This window comes from Carassius gibelio, chromosome A20, assembly GCF_023724105.1.
Source record: "Carassius gibelio isolate Cgi1373 ecotype wild population from Czech Republic chromosome A20, carGib1.2-hapl.c, whole genome shotgun sequence".
Taxonomy (NCBI): domain Eukaryota; kingdom Metazoa; phylum Chordata; class Actinopteri; order Cypriniformes; family Cyprinidae; genus Carassius; species Carassius gibelio.
The window spans coordinates 8317412-8334251 of record NC_068390.1 but is presented as its reverse complement, the minus strand read 5'-3'; the positions used below and the strand labels follow the sequence as shown (position 1 = coordinate 8334251).

The 16840-nt window shown below is 39.2% G+C and overlaps 3 protein-coding genes across 4 annotated transcripts in view; all 3 read right to left on the bottom strand.

Moving 5' to 3' along the window:
• Window positions 1-1406: 1406 nt before the first annotated feature.
• On the bottom strand, window positions 1407-5947 carry LOC127938092 (zinc transporter 1). Its single transcript, XM_052534500.1, has 2 exons — window positions 5128-5947; window positions 1407-3553 (listed from the first exon to the last, which is right to left on the bottom strand). The coding sequence occupies exons 1-2, from the start codon at window positions 5705-5707 to the stop codon at window positions 2667-2669; spliced, it is 1467 nt and encodes a 488-aa protein (XP_052390460.1). The 5' UTR covers window positions 5708-5947; the 3' UTR covers window positions 1407-2666.
• Window positions 5948-6168: 221 nt separating this feature from the next.
• LOC127938093 (serine/threonine-protein kinase Nek2) lies at window positions 6169-12692 on the bottom strand. 2 transcript variants are annotated; one of them, XM_052534501.1, is made up of 10 exons: window positions 12529-12692; window positions 12318-12449; window positions 9350-9567; window positions 8911-9151; window positions 8126-8208; window positions 7893-8019; window positions 7533-7737; window positions 7306-7360; window positions 7078-7154; window positions 6169-6650 (listed from the first exon to the last, which is right to left on the bottom strand). In XM_052534501.1, exons 2-10 carry the CDS (start codon window positions 12411-12413, stop codon window positions 6439-6441), a joined length of 1314 nt encoding a protein of 437 aa, XP_052390461.1. In that variant the 5' UTR covers window positions 12414-12449; window positions 12529-12692; the 3' UTR covers window positions 6169-6438. The 2 variants fall into 2 exon arrangements, with proteins under 2 accessions (XP_052390461.1, XP_052390462.1); XM_052534502.1 differs by having other exon boundaries at window positions 12318-12458; window positions 12529-12681.
• A 1058-nt stretch (window positions 12693-13750) lies between these two features.
• The window catches only part of LOC127938094 (acyl-CoA:lysophosphatidylglycerol acyltransferase 1-like), a 29839-nt gene continuing 26749 nt past the window's right edge, over window positions 13751-16840 (bottom strand). Inside the window, exons 7-8 of the mRNA XM_052534503.1 lie at window positions 16055-16161; window positions 13751-15952 (exon numbers count right to left, since the gene is read on the bottom strand). Of these exons, the coding sequence (XP_052390463.1) occupies window positions 15801-15952; window positions 16055-16161 (259 nt within the window). The 3' untranslated portion in view covers window positions 13751-15800. The remainder of the gene's footprint in view (window positions 15953-16054; window positions 16162-16840) is intronic.

The following is a 16840-nucleotide window of genomic DNA, read 5'->3' as shown; positions in this document are numbered from 1 at the left end:
GTGCTCAAGTTCGTTATTTCCAAAGTAGACGCGTGCAATACGCGCTCAACGTGCTCATTTTTTTTCCATTCGCCTCCACACCGCATCGAGTTAAAAACATCTCAACTTTTCAGAGAGCCGCAAGCGCTCTGCGGGTCATGTGACAAGAACTAACCAATCAGTTTCACCCTTTACTGTAACAACGTTGAAAGCTCAGCCAAGATGAAGGAACAGCTGATCATAGCTGTATATGGATTGCCATTTTTAAATAAATTTAGTAGCAGAGCTACTGAAAGCGATTTTTAGTGCTGCAAATCCATTTATCCTTTGCTGAAATTTCCGCATCTTCATGGAGAGAGCGCGTCATTGTTGCTTAGCAACGGCAGACGCCTCAGTAGCGCTTCGGAAAGGAGAAAGCAGCGCGCCTAGCGTTTTCCGTGCATTTTTAGGCGCGATATGTGAACGGCCCCTTATACTGTATTTTTACACATTGCGTTACATAAACAAAACCATGTCTGCATTTGTGATAGGAGAATCAAAGTGTTATTCTACACTACTCAAAACTCGAGTTTGAATCATCAGTGGCAAATCCTTTAAATATGTAAACGTACTTACAGTCTGTGAGTCAGAACAGCCGGCATTGTACTCTAGTCTCCTGGGTGAGGAAACAGTCCTCCATATAATGAGCTACACACATCTGAATATTTGGGTTGAACTGTTCTGGAACAGTGTTGTAAATACAACTAAACCACTGATTTCTAGCCATGCCCTCTTCTGGAAGCCCAAACAAAGTAGGTTTTCTTTCACAACAAAACCAACATGGTGATGGCAGCAACAATACTACAGCGAGAAAAAAAAGTTACACCTTCTTTCTTTGCGTGTACGTTTGGGTGATGCTATACAAATCTTCCCACACAATGATGTAGACGTGAGAGCATGTTTAAAGGAGGGCATGGAGAAAAGAATATCTCTTTTGGTTTGAGACTATAGTCTTTGCAACTTTAGGGATCTTATCTATTCACAAACAGCTTGTAAACACTAAAAAGAAACTTGAAAAACTTCGCATCATATGACCTTTTTAACTGACTTCGTAGCGCTGACAATTTTTTTAGTTTACTCAATGTGTACTATGTTCTTAAATGGTTTTTTATCTCTAATCATTTTCAGCTTTGTAACACTTAGTAGATTTAAAACTGAAACTGAAATGAAGTCTGATGCCCCCTAGCTGCTTTTTAACATTTTTCATCTTGGCCTACTTTTAAAGTTGACTTGGCCTAAATTATAATTTGCATAGAGATTTTACTTTGATTGTGCAGTGTTTAAGGGTCTTATTCTATTCATTAATTGGACAAATCAAATAAACCTCACAAATCAACTTTCCTAAAAAAAAAAAAAAAAAAAAAAAAAAAAGTGACAACAGACTTGAATCAAACAATACCAAACAAGTATCTTTAATTCACAATGACACATTTGACAGTAATATATCAAAAACATTTCAGATGGCATAGTAATTTATAATATTCAGTGATACAAACACTCCCTCAGGAGAAATTCACAACAACTAATAATAAAGACTAGTACTTCTTTTTTTCCCCATAAATGGCATATTTTCACTAAATGCTAAAGTTTGCAGATATAAATATTGTTGTGAAGAGCTGATAGTAGATGCTTTTTTCATACTGAAGGCCACTGAGAAGATGTGCGACTAAATGTATGTACTCCCTTGTCTTTTGGTTTACAAATTTTGTTTGGTTTCTCAAAGCTTTCCATATAATCTTATGTATATTTGGTCATGCACAAATTAATGGTTTCCACAAATCTAAGGAGGTCCCTTCATTTTTATGACAGCATGGACAAAAAAATATCACCATCCAGAAGTCCCACATAAAAAAATAAAATTAAAAAACACAGCATTTTCACCTCTTGTTTTGATTGACAGCAATAAAATAAACGAGGCATCAGTTTTTATAAATACCAATATAAGAAGGTTTGTCTTGTTCCTACCCTGACTAGATTCAGCACTATAACACAACAGTTTGAATTCTAGGCATGAAATATGGTCCACAGGTCTTCTGATGTCTAATAAAAACGATTTTCTAAACAAAAAAAGTGAAAGACTGAATAGCAATCTTTGAAAAACATCATCTAAAAAAATACTTGATTAACGTACAGATCATTGGTTGTGAAAGGCAAAAATTCTTTTTTTTTTTAATCTCTAATATCACCAAATGTAAATCTCACAAAAAGCTTTTTGAAAAAAATTCACAATAACTTAAATACGTAAATTAATACAGTTGTCACAAGACTGAAAGTTAAAAAAAAAAAAACTAGTATGAAGGATGAAAAAAAAACTGGTCCAGAAATTTCTACTTGGTCCAGCAGCTGAACATTAAAATTGCATGTCGTTGCGTTACAATCCACAGGAAAGACGCAAGTGTCTGGTGTCCTGTATGAAAAGAAGCTTTGGCACAGACAGAGGAGAGGATACATGAAAAGAGGAGGCCAGCCTAGGTCTCCAGCCTATTATATTGTCTTTATGTTGGAGTGGTATCGTTATGTATATATATGTGTGTGTGTTATCATGAGTGCATTAGGGCTCAGTTCTTCTCCCAGCATTGCAGAAATCAGTCAGCTGAGCCAATATACATCAGCGCCCTTAAGAGAACAGAACCGAACCTGCTCCCCAATTACAATGACGATTCCACACCCCTAACGGATTCTGGCCTGCTTGTTTCCTCCACAGACTCACTGATGATCTCCAGAGATGCAGCAGATGTAGTACTGGTTACCGTTGGGGTTATAGCTTCACATGGTTTCTTCGGTTCTGCGGCTCCATCAGGAGGCTTTGCAGCATCGGCGGATCCACAGCAGAGCTTCGGGGCGCACTGCGTTCTACAGGAGAGCTCGCAGAGTGAAATGCGAGACTCCGAGTTCATCGATACGAATTCCGGTTGAATGGTTGTAGCGTGGATGCCCTCATTGTGGAAAAAGTCCTTGATGCGCTTGGCTACGTCCATGTAGGACGTGGGGTCTTGGCATTTAATGTGCGCGGTGGCAATGATGCGACTGCCTGCTAGCAGCCAGATGTGCAGCTCGTGCACCGCCAGCACACCCTCCAGATCCTGCAGGCGAGCTTTGAGCTGATGCATGTCGATTTGCTTGGGTACGGTCTGTAGCAGGATAAGTGCAGACTCCTTCAACAATGGGTATGTGGTGTAGAGAAGGATGAAGACCATAATGATGCAGAGGGTGGGGTCGAGATACAATACCCAGCAGGGTCCCGCTACATGTAAGGGGGTGTTGGATGCTGCACTGCTGCTATTGAGTATAGGGCCTGCGCATAGTTGGTCTACACAAGGGTTCTCACAGGTAATGCCCGGGGGGCATGGCTTCCATACGAAGGTGAAGATGGTGGCGTTGATCACCACGATGACTGAGCCGAGAGCGTCGCCCAGGACGTGCAGGAAAACCCCCCGCATGTTGAGCTGGGATGCCGAGTCTTGTCCATTGTCAAGCTCTTCGTACGGATCGCTGCTGTTAATCTGCAAATCCAGGCTGTCACTGGGACACATCTCTACAGAGGAGAAAGAAAGCTAGAATGAAATTTACCTGTTGTATAAAATCAATATAACATTTGTGATTAAGCTCACGTGCCAATATTTGGGAAAACAGCACTAAAAGAGAGATAATATATAAATATATATAATACAATAATATTTTCTGCTTGCAAAACTTGAGTTATATGGGCATTCTAAAAAGATTTTTTGAAGACTGCTGGTAATCAAACAGTTTGTGGTTCCCATTGACTTCCATGGTAGGAAAAATACAAATGGAAGTCAATGGGAACCACCAACTGTTTGATTACCAGCAGTCTTCAAAATATCTTCATTTATGTTCAACATAAGAAAGCACTCAGTAAATTACGACATTTTTGGGTGAACTGTCCCTTTAATTAAGATATGGCTGTCCATGATAAATTGTGCACATCCCCAGTGGATCCCAATGGCTGTCAAAAGTTTTCATCAACTGAAAAAATATATATATAATAATAATTTTGAAAGTGATTCCAATGATACTGTTCCTGTATGACATTATTGTTATAGGTGTACCATGGACTTCCCTGTTCTCAGAATTAGTACAATTATTAAAACGTTACAGTTATTTCTCGTCTTCGGTGTGACAACAAATGTAATATTCTTCCAAAAGCCTCAATATCAATGTCCCATCAAAATACACAGAAGCTTTGGAAACGGAGGCTTCAGATCATTAATATAACAGAATGTATGCTATTTAGCAGTTGACTGTAGCCTTTGAGGTGTTGAAGCACAACTAACTGACCCAGATGCAGTCGGTTATCATCACCACTAGTTCACTGATGTTGGGTGTGTCACACCGTTAGCTGACCACAGAATACTTGGCTTAGATTAGAGGCTATTTTGGACAGCCCCCAAACAAATACCAGAACCATCAACAAAGCTGTGACAGGTGTGATCAGTGATCATGTCCAACAGCACTGGGACCCCAGATTCCCACACGGTCTCCTTAAAATGTACCTAATTACCAATCCCTGCATCCATCTATAAGAAGGTTCACAGTGGTGGCCAATACAAAGTTACCACAATTCGACTGTAGTAATAAAGGGTTGAAGTACCTATATGTTAGCGGAAACCACGGTAATCGTTACATTTAGTGGAGGTCAACCCTGCTAAAAAAAATAAATAGATAAACAGCAAAAAGCAGCCTAAGCAGTACGGTTAGTTTTGCTGGGTTCTTGACCTCTTCTTTAGATAAATAAAATAAATAAATACACAAAAATGCCCAATTCTCCCTTCCTGTTTAACCTTTAAACAAATAGTTTTGGTTGCCCTGACAGACACATTTCTCAATCGATCTCCCACAGAGCAGGGTCATCCAGGTTTGAGGAGGAGTAAATGGGGAGAACAGTCGCTTTGTCTCGATGGGATTGTTGCCAGTGGATTCAGGTTAACAAACAAGAAACAAAAGCCCCGAGAGGAAAGATTTCCACACGTTTCGTCGTACATCATCCGACTTTAACATGATCTATACACTCCTGATCTCGTTTGTTTTGAATCATAAAGATATCTAACTAGTGTTTTACATGTCTTATAAGTTTTATTGACAACTAACCTGATTTATCGGCTTTTTTCTTGTCGTGATTAACACTATTTGGGCTGTTGTTATCCCCGACCAGATTATTGGTCTCCTCGGCCGCGGACCGACCGTCCTCCAGCGTCTCACACCGGCGAACCTTCCCGTTCTTGCGTTCTCCGTGGGAATGTCCGTGTCCTCCGCCTCCGGCGTGTCCGTGAAAGAGACAGAGCCCGAGCAGGTTGACCAGCAGCCCCAGAACCCCCACCGTGATCACCACCAAGGGCTGCTCGATCTCCTTAGGCTCCGTGAAGCGCTCGATGGCCTCCAGGATGATGGTGAAGCAGAGCGCGGTGAGGAACACGGCGTTGACCAGCGCGCCCATCACCTCGGCCCGGATCCAGCCGAACGTGTTTTTGTGTGTGGACTGGGTCTTCTCCGCGAAACGCACCGCGACCAGAGCCACGATCAGCGCGATCACGTCCGACAGCATATGAAAGGAGTCCGACAGCATCGCTAAAGAAGACGTGACCCGGCTCACCACCACCTCCACGATGAAAAAGCCGAAGGTGAGCGACAGCATGCACAGAAGGCGCGCCCGGTTCGGCGCACAGGCCATGATTCCACCGCGAGCAGAACACGAAACAAAGCTTTAAATGAACACGACAGCCCTTCGAGGTTAAGATCTCGTAACTGAACTCGTTTCGACCGACAGACCGTAAGCGCCACTTCGATCCGTGTGTAATGAGCGCTGGGGACCCGATTTCTGTCCAGTTATAGAGTCCGTCTTCCGTCTGCAGACGGCTGCCTGAAAGTTTGCACCCGGACCAGTGAACTTTCCACACGAAGCGAGAAAGACATGGAACGAACACGCTCATTCTCTGGCCACGCCCACACTCGCCTGCGATTGGCTTAAAAACTTGGGATCGTGGAAAATTTAACTCTGTTTTAGAAAAACGAAGAACTAAATTACTAAGTTCAGAGTATCCCTAGAGCAGTGAAACTCCGATCTGTATGACAAAGTTATGGAGCCCAAAGCAAAAAATATTCTAAATTTTAAATTAATAAAAACAAGACTGATAATATCAATCAACACTTTATTCTGATGATAAAATAGCAAATCCCAATAAAACAATCCAGGTAATAAAATATATATACATTGACAAGAATACAGCACATTATCTTTGATGAAATAACCCAGTGTAATGTCCACAAATGTTTTGTTCCGCTGTACTGTACAAATGCTGCACATAAATAAAAGCAGAAATCTTATTTCCTAATGTGAACAACTGTAATTAGACTCTTGATCACACTAATGCACCACTTTCAGTAGTAAATTGTCGTTCATATTTAGCGGATGCCCTGCATTTCTCTGGGCTTTGCTGAATGCATCTTTTCCTCTTCATCAAGAGTTTGGATACGCATGTTAGCACATTGGTGCCTCTTTACAAGACAATGTTCTTGAGGTTTAGCGATCAGTCTGCTCTCAGGTCTGCCGTTTTCCTTTCCGTTTCCTGAAAAGTGAACCCGCTTCTTTCCTGGGGAGAGGTTCTCTTCGTTCTCTGTCAAAAGACAGAACCATGTCATTCTCATTTTATAAAGGTAAAAACAACAACAACTATACAAGTATTTTCTTTCATGACAGGATCTGTAACCCAAATCCTGCCGGCTATGAGTCATGCTTTCCTTGTTTCTGCACACTGCACTCTTCAGCCTTCACAAGTATTGTTTGTGATGCAAAGCTGAATTTTCCACATCATTACTTCAGTCTTCAGTGTCACATGATCCTTCAGAAATTACTCTAATATGATAGTTTGTTGCATACAAACCATTTAAAAATTGTAATTATTCCAAACTCTTGACCAATAGAGTTATATAAACAAATACCAGGCACTTAACCTTGAACATTAACAGAGAGCACTGAAATAAGAAAAGAAAACAACATTCAGTCACTCATCTCTATATACATAGCATTTAATGGTTTTATACCTGTGTCACTGGCACTGAGTAGAGACAGTGCCCTCTGCTGCCGGACCAAATTATACGCCTTCAACAAGCTCTCAGCTCTGACAGAGAACAATTACAACCACATATTATCAACATTATATACCATGTGTCAACCAGTGGCTATAGCTAGTTATGCAGCACACTACTACTGTTATTACTACTAATATTTAATACATTCAAATGACCAGCTCAGCAAAGATGTATATTAACCTGGCCAGCTTTTCATTTGACTGCTGTTCTCGGACACACAGCTCCTGTTCCCTTTCTGGAAAAAAAGTAAAAGGTTAAACATACTATAAGCTCACTTTATGAAATATCTTGCCAATAAGCAATATTGCGTCAGTTCAGCTAGAATGTAGTCTTCGTCATGTCATTCCAAACTCAAAAGACTTTGGTTTCTGGATGCAAAGAGGCCTAATAAGATCAAGCAGACTTACGCTCTAGTCTCTGCTCTCGCTCTGTGAGGACCTGCTCACGCTCGCGTAGAATCTGCTCCTTCAGCCGCAGATCTGCTAGAAGCGACGGCTCTGGATGTTTGGGCTGCTCTACATCCACTGATCTGTGCCTCTTCTGCTCCTGGGCTACACAGCCCGAGATCAAGCTGTTCTGCAGAATGGACTCCACCGAGGGCCTCAGATAGTCCTAACAAAAGATAACAGCCAGGCAGAAAGTGACAAAACGGCATACAGCGCAATGTGAACCCCTGGAACCCACATCACTTTGATTTTGGTCTTCTGACAAGTTCTACTGAAAAATAAAAACATGTAATGTGGTCCTCCTGCCAAAAATGTGTTTACCTTTAAGTTGAGCATTTTTGAAAGGAGTGTGTTCAGGTCGTCAGAGAATCGGTATGGGATTCTTCGAAACTTTCCTTCTCTGATTTTAACAGCCAGCTCGGTTTGGTTGTATGCCGTAAATGGTGGACTTCAAAAAAAAAAAAAAAAAAAAAAAAAAGTTTGGATGGACAAGTTTGGATGCAACCGATTTCAGTGTAATCATATTAGAAGAAAAATAATACATGTATACTTACGATAAAGCACATAGTTCATAGAGTAAACATCCCAAAGACCATATATCTGATTTTTCATTGTAGGACATGCAATTAATTTGTTCCTGTGAATATAAAAGCAGATAAATATGAATAAAACAGACACAGCTAAGTCCTGACAATAAGAACTATCATGATGAATCTGTGGCAAAAATAGTTACTCATGCATGCCATGACATGAACATTTAACAACAGTGTTGTTAGTTTGTTTAGGTTGGACTCATTCCAGTCCCTCAGGAGTGTTCTTGAAGAGGCTTGGGTCAAAAAGCACAATATGACACAAGTGTGTCTAACGTCGGTCTATGAAAATTTACTTATTTTACCCATAAATTCAAACCCAGTCATCCATTTACTCACCCTTATGACTTACTTTCTTTTGCAGTACAGTTTGCAATTAAAAATTGTGTGAAAGTCAGAAGAAGAAAAAAGAAAAAAGAAAAGTCAGTCATGCACTGTAAAAAGTAAATTTTTAAAGATGTTTTATAAGAAAATACAATTTCATTCTTTCTAATTTAAGATGTCATGTTTTATTCGATGTCACTTGCCATTTCTTTTTTATTATTTGTGAAATTTGCTAGTAAATTCTGAGTGAACATTGTTCAAAGAAATACCAGTGAAGAGGTTAAGGTTAGTACGTTTTGGGTGAACTATTGCATCTCATTTTCCCTCCCCACAATCAGTGATTTATATTTATTATTACAGTTCAGTTTATATTTTCATCATAAATTTCCCTTTCACATTTAAATGAAAGATGAAAGGACACTTGCCGGTGACATGTAATATGGAGTTCCAACAAATGTTTTAGCAAAGCTTGTATCATGGTTCAGTATCCGAGCTAAACCAAAATCTCCAAGCTTCACGTTCTGTTTGACATCTAAAAAGATGTTTGCGGGTTTCAGGTCCCGGTGAAGAACTGTACTGCTGCCGTTACTTCTACCATGACACTCTTTTAAAGCCAGGGACAACTGTGCCATCACACGAAGGATGAATTGTTCTTCTAGGTACCGTCTGCAAAGAAAGTGGAACAAACCAACATTGCAGTAATGCAGGAAAACAACAAAATAACTAGCAGGGTTTCTGCATGTTTTATGGAGGTAAATTGAAGACACTTCCTACTGATTTATTACTTTTTAATTCATACTATTTATTTTAATTTTTTGGAAGGGTGAGTTAAGCCTGTAGAAACACCGAGTAGCTTCATTTGACCTGTCTTTGATGCATCTGTTGATGAGGCTGGCGAGATCTCCACCCTCACAGTACTCCATCACTATATATAACTTTGTGTTTGTCCGGTCTATAATTCTGTCATAGTATCGGACGATATTTGGGTGCTTCAGCTCACGAAGCAAATTGACCTCGGACACCAGCATCTGTTTCTCTGCCTCGGCCATGGTGCCATAGTCCAGCACCTTCCAAACCAGGATCTAAAGGGATCAGATGACATGATGCACATTAACCTGAAAGATGAGAGACCAGCGACTACAATGTGATAATTCACAGGAACATCATGGAAAGTGGTGAATTTCACTGCACTAGATCACAAAATATCACAGCATCTGCAAACAAAGGGTGTCACACTTTGAACTGATACACATATACAGATGCTGGTCATATAATTAGAATTCATCAAAAAGTTGATTTCACTAATTCCAGTCAAAAATAACTTGTATATTATATTAATTCCTTACACACAGACTGACATATTTCAATATTTGACATATTTGTGTAATTTATATATTTGTGATGATTATAACTGACAACTAAGGAAAATCCCAAATTCAGTATCTCAGTAAATTAGAATATTGTAAAAAGATTCAATATTGAAGACACCTGGTGCCACACTCTAATCTGCTAATTAACTCAAAACACCTGCAAAGCCTTTAACTGGTCTCTCAGTCTAGTTCTGTAGGCTACACAATCATGGGGAAGACTGCTGACTTGACAGTTGTCCAAAAGATGACCACTGACACCTTGCACAAGGAGGGCAAGACACAAAAGGTCATTGCAAAAGAGGCTGGCTGTTCACAGAGCTCTGTGTCCAAGCACATTAATGGAGAGGTGAAGGGAAGGAGAAGATGTGATAGAAAAAAAAAAAGTGTACAAGCAACAGGGATAACAGCCCCCTGGAGAGGATTGTGAAACAAATCCCATTCAAAAATGTGGGGGAGATTCACAAAGAGTGGACAGCAGCTGGAGTCAGTGCTTCAAGAATCACTACACACAGACGTATGAAAGACATGGGTTTCAGCTTCGCATTCCTTGTGCAAAGCCACTATTGAACAACAAACAGCGTCAGAACAGTCTCGCTTCAAAACGGACTGGGCTGCTGCGGAGTTATGTTCTCTGATGAAAGTAAATTTTGCATTTACTTTCGAAATCAGGGTTCCAGTGTCTGGAGGAAGAGAGGACAGGCACACAATCCCAGTTTCTTGAGGTCCAGTGTAAAGTTTCCACAGTCAGTGATGGTTTGGGGTGCCATGTCATCTGCTGGTATTGGTCCACTGTGTTTTCTGAGGTCCAAGGTCAACACCGCCATATACCAGGAAGTTTTGGAGCACTTCATGCTTCCTGCTGCTGACCAACTTTATGGAGATGCAGATTTTATTTTCCAACAGGACTTGGCACCTGCACACAGTGCCAAAACTACCAGTACCTGGTTTAAGGATCATGGTATACCTGTTCTAAATTGGCCAGCAAACTCGCCTCACCTTAACCCCATAGAAAATCTGTTGTAAAGAGGAAGATGTGATATGCCAGACCCAACAATGCAGAAGAGCTGAAGGCCACTATCAGAGCAACCTGGGCTCTCATAACACCTGAGCAGTGCCACAGACTGATCGACTCCATGCCACAACGCATTGCTGCAGTAATTCAGGCAAAAAGCGCCAAGTATTGAGTGCTGTACATGCTCAAACTTGTCATGTTCATACTTTCCAGTTGGCCAAGATTTCTATAAATCCTTTCTTTGTGTTGGTCTTAAGTAATATACACTGAATTTGGGATTTTCCTTAGTTGTCAGGTATAATCATTAAAATTAAAAGAAATACAGATTTGAAATATATCAGTCTGCATGTAATGAATGAATATAATATACAACTTTTTTATTTGATCACAGACAGAGAGAGACAGAGAGAGAGAGAGAGAGAGAGAGAACAAAAAACAGGAATGTTTTTAATGTGAATATATTGTAAAATGTAATTTATTCCTGAGATTTAAAACTGAATTGTCAGCATCATTACTCCAGACTTTAGTGTCACATGATCTTTCAGAAATCATTCGAATATACTGATTTATTATCAATGTTAGAAACATTTGTGCTGCTTAAATATATATAAATTAATTAATTAATGCATTTAGCAGACACTTTTATCCAAAGCGACTTACAGTGCATTCAGGCTAACATTTTTTACCTAACATACACACATACATATATACATACATATTCAGAAACCCATAATACTTTTTTCAGGATTCTTTAAATGAATAAACAGTTGAAAAGAACAGCATTTATTTACAATAGAAATCTTTAGTAACATTACGCACTACTGTGCAGAAGTTTAGGGTCAGTTCTTTCCAATTCTTTTGAAAGAAATGATTGCTTTTATTCAGCAAGGATGTGTTAAATTGATAAAAAGTGATAATGAAGACTTACAGGTGTCAGAAAATATTCAACGCGCATATATATATATATATATATATATATATATATATATATATATATATATATATATATATATATAAACAAACATTAACGTTATTCATCAAATAGCCTAATCCTGAAAATAGTATCACAGGTTCAAAAATAAATAAAAAATGAAATATAAGCAGCAGGACTGTTTGCAACATTGATAGTAAATCAGCATAACAAGTATGGTTCCTGAAAGATCATGTGACTGAAGACTGGAGTAATGGCAGATGGAAATTTAGCTTTGCATCAAAGAAATAAATTATATTTTGAAGTACATTCATATAAAAAAAGCAATATTTTAAATGGTAATAATATTTTTTTCTGTATTTTTGGTCAAATAATTGCATCCATGATGAGCAGAAGAGACTTAAAAAAAACATTAAGGTTACAAATCTTTCTGATCCCAAACTTATTCATACATATATGACAGTTACCTACATATACACCATACTACATATGCTAAACGGAGAGCTGTATCTGACTGACCTTTCCATCTGATTTCCTCTTGATTTTCTGGCATTTCCCATACGATCCACATCCAATGGTGAGCAGGACCTCATAGTCTTCAGTTCTGGACGGCATCACGCGCACAGTGACGTCACAGCTCCAACTTTCAGACTGATACAACTGAGTTCAGCGATTTATGTGCAGAGTCTACTAACAAACACAGCAGGATTCACTCAGTCAGTTCACTTACCGTGGTTAATCACTTCTGCTCACTCGTGTGCTTGACTTTAATTGTTTTAATTTAAAAACAAAACGTTATAGATTTTTGTTTGTGCTAGTCGTGAAACAAGCAAGCTGATTTTCAAACGCGTGCACAAACTCTGGATTCTGATTGGCTGAGCTTGGTCGTTGGCCGTGATCTCATTGGTCCTTATAAGGACACTGCTTGCACGTTACCAGGCGCTGAAGAACCGCGAGAACGCCCGGTAACAGCGGGAGGCTGATTCTTAAAGGGACAGGCGTATAAAGAGCGAACATTGTACAGGTTTGAAGTGTAAAACTCGACTGTAAAGACTCGATTTTTAAATAAAACAATAAAACATAGCTTATATAATTAGTTAGCATTTCTTCTAACGCGCTCCAATATGCTTTACTTAATTTTAACAAAAATGCTGCTTCTGAGTCTGCCGACTTATGCGCCCGTTACTGTTACTGAAACTGTATATACTGCACATTGACTTTGTCCGCTTGGTGGCAGCAGTGTGTTTATGGTGCTGAATGTTTCTGGGTGTGGCAGGGACAAAGTTCACATAAAGCTCTCTCTGGTTCATGTCACTGGAAGGCTTTAGAGGATACGAGCATAAAGCCTGATAGACCTAAAGAAGATGATTTCATGTCAATAGATGCATTATTAGAGCTGGTATAGGTTACACTTTATTTCTGAGGGCTTCCAGGAACAGCAAACCCAGCAAAGAAACACATAAACATACTTCACCTGATTATAAGTGGAAAATCATTCTTTTGCTTTTGTTCAATATTATTTTTGATAAATACATGAATGGGATCTCAAATGTGTAGCTTAAGTTTTTAATTTATTTTACTGTTGGTATAATTAATTATAACTAGCTTAATTTGTCAATGTTAGGTTTCAAATCTAACATATTTTTGTGCTTTTATTGATGAAGTAATAGAACTTTTTTATACCCTATTCACAGAAAGAACCATCTCAGGTTGTTCTTCTGAACATAAAGTGCAATATACACAGGCAGCTGAGGCATGTTTAAATATAAAAACTGATCTAATGCATGATCCATGTTTTACTGTGGATGATTCACTGGTGCACGTTATTCCAAAGAACAAAAGCTGCAATTCACATTGACTTTAAAAGCCACAAGTCTGATCAGAAGGATTCAGAGAGGAACAAATGCACCTCTGGCGAATGTTTTCAGATCAATAACACTCAGAGAAGAGCCTGTGGGTCACTGCTGCGCATGATTTTTATTCCAGCACACTTAATTTGTGTGTTGTAAAATGGCTGGGAAGCTAGGGAGAGAAACAGGAGTACAAAATGAAAATTATGGACCATTCTATTGTAATTTGGTTAAAACTGCTAATATATAGATATAGCTCACACTTTTTTATTATTTTTTAAACATAAAACCATACTTAGGAAAACAATGTTATGTCTCAATCTGACAGACAGCGAGAACGAAACAAGGAAGCCAGTGTCCGAGATCCTCGCGGTGAAGTTCACTGTGACGTAGCCTGCTCTGAATGCAGTCCGCATCTAACTTGGCTTTAGTCTTCTGGCATCATTCACATTTCAATCTGGCAAGCTATAGAAATAGAAAAGTTCACTTTCACCGATGACATGGCTTCGGTTAAGGGGGGAAATGACAGTTTTCATCTACAAATGTCTAATTTGTACATCTAAGCATCGTTTCTTTAGAACGCCACAACATGGGCATTTATTTTGGAGTACATTATTGCTGGACCTCGCTCATAATAGACAGACTCAAGCATGGCATTCTTCCCCACTAACACACACAAACACATCCAATTTCACACAGGAAAAACACAATTTTGCGTTTCCGTTTTCCTCAAGATAGTCTAAAGCTAATCTAAAATATTTTGTGCCTCCGCGCCAAATTGAATCTACGCCTCCGATTCTTTCCGTGTGGCAGCAGTTTTAAGACGGTTTCGTTTGATGAACAGAAATGCGCCCACACGACCGCCACCAGACGAGGTGACGCTCAGACACTGAGGGACGCTTACGCACCTGCCGGGACAGAAGATCCTAACAGCTATCTTTCCGTCTGTCTTAAAACATTCATGATGCTTCAGAAGTAAAAACGCAGAGTGAGACTCCTTTCTGCACAAGATTATCCACAGAACGAGGAAAAAGATTAAACAGATATTTGCCAACACACTGATATAACATGGAGTTACCAGACATTATGTGCATCTAAAAAAAAAATTAAATAAAATAAAAAGAGAAAAGAAACAGCCAGTCGCACACAATCACACAGGCAGGTTATGCTGTCACATTTACAGAAATGAGACCAGTTTGAGACTCAAAACAAATCAACAAATTAAAATCCTTTTAGGACAATGAACAAACACAAAAGTTCAGTCATTAGAATGTCCGCCCCCTTTTGACCCTAAGATAAGCATATGGCTTAATATTTGTAAAACTTTGGAGGTGAGTGGTATTTGTTCTATTGAATCGGCAGTCATGTGGTGCGCTTGGATGTGTCTGTATGGCGTTGACTGTGTAAAGTTCTCCAAAGGACGCGGTCTCCTAGTTTTAAAACAAGAACCAGGTTAGTCTTTGAAATCCTTCACCCCCCGACGCGTCATCAAAACCGAATCCCCCTTCAGTCAGTGTAAACATCACGATCGATCAATACTGACATAGACAACAGCGTCCAGTCAACCGCCACAAGGATGAAATGACATGAGGACAGCACACACCGAGTGTCTTCCTTTCTTTTGGGAGGGGGGCGACAAGGATTCATAGTGCAATGAAGGCCAGAGGTGGCGCTTCCAAAGAGGACAGCAGTCTCTGAAAACAACTTCAGTCATCCTGTTTGAGAGTTAACGATAAAAAGGGGGAGAAGCTCACGTGGCAGAAAATGAGGGAAATAAGAGGACTTGACAGATCTATCTCTGGCTTATTCCTGAGCCTAATTTTGATTGTACGAAAAAAATAAAAGGAGTGTGTTGGGGGGGGGTTCCACATGTGCATGAGTAAACATTTAGATGTGCATAATTTTTTCTCTGCATGTGAGCGCGCATGTGTAAACGTTGAACTGGTTCTACACAGATCTAAGGGATAAACGCATGTCTGCGTGGGCAGCTGGGATTGGGTGGATGTGTCTGTCCGAAGTAAGGATGGGGACCGCGATCAGAAACAGCAACTGGAGTCGTCCTGCGGGGTACATTCGACTATCCGGCAGAGAAGAATGGCAATCGGGGCTCTAGGTCTCCTCCGTCCTGTGTGTTACGCTCTCCTCAGAGCCGTCAGAAGAACCAACAGTAGATGTGATTTAGAACGCTGTACCACATGTAGCCCGAGGCGAAGGCGAACGTTTGGACGAAAAGCAGCCAAACATTATCAAGGGTCATATCTCGGGAGGCCAGCTCTTTCTGGCCGTCTGGTGGAGGGAATGCTCCTGCGAGACCAAGGAAACATAGAGAGAACTTGTCAGCAAGTTTGGTTTTAGTTGGAGGATGAATATTTACCGGGAAACAAAATTCGATTGTCATCAAACTACCTGTCTTGTAGAAGTGAGCCAGAAGTTTCTCCTTTTCCACAAATCTCTGATACAGCCAATCTGTCAGCGCTTCTGATTCTTCTGGGACGTCCTTTATAGGGTATGTCCTATAAATATAACAAATAAGAATTCAATATAAACACTACTGAGAAACATTCAAAAGCAAAATGATAAAACGGACCATTTAGGTCTATACTGACCACTGGTCAAACAGCGTTATATAAACTTAAGCAACACATGAGTTTCCATGATTAATAATAATTAATTGTATAAATGTATTAATTTAGACTGCATTATCGCTTTTATAGAACTTAATGTGAATATTAAATCAAATATAATCATCATCAAATATTGTTTTAAAATATTGTTTTAGATTGTTATACTACGTTTACAATTTTTATTATCAATAATAAATGCAAATTAAGCCATGATAATACACTTTAGGCTTTATTACGTTTACAAAATTAAATAAAATAGGCTACTACTATAAATTTAGTCATAATATTATATATTATTGTTTTACATAAATATAAATTATACAAATATATAATATACACTTTTATATAAATATAAATAGTAAACACATGAAGTGTTAATTAAATGTTATTTAAATATTGTAAAATGTAGTTGTAATAATAATAATTCACAACATGGATTGTTGCACATGTACAATGCCGTATACACAGTACTGAATGTATTTTAACCATTACATTTCAGTTCATTTTCTACATTTGGATGCACACTTTGTGGATAATAATAATAATAATACAAATAATAATAATTATT

What these genes read in the sequence shown, in the direction of transcription:
- LOC127938093 (XM_052534501.1), bottom strand. Translation starts at nt 12,413, where the DNA reads ATGCCGTCCAGAACTGAAGACTATGAGGTCCTGCTCACCATTGGATGT. An exon ending in GCGAGAGCAGAGACTAGAGC is followed by an intron (nt 7,361 to 7,532) that starts GTAAGTCTGCTT and finishes CTTTTTTTCCAG; the next exon opens with AAAGGGAACAGGAGCTGTGT. An exon ending in ACTCAGTGCCAGTGACACAG is followed by an intron (nt 6,651 to 7,077) that starts GTATAAAACCAT and finishes GTCTTTTGACAG; the next exon opens with AGAACGAAGAGAACCTCTCC.
- LOC127938092 (XM_052534500.1), bottom strand. Translation starts at nt 5,707, where the DNA reads ATGGCCTGTGCGCCGAACCGGGCGCGCCTTCTGTGCATGCTGTCGCTC. An exon ending in GAAAAAAGCCGATAAATCAG is followed by an intron (nt 3,554 to 5,127) that starts GTTAGTTGTCAA and finishes TCTCCTCTGTAG; the next exon opens with AGATGTGTCCCAGTGACAGC.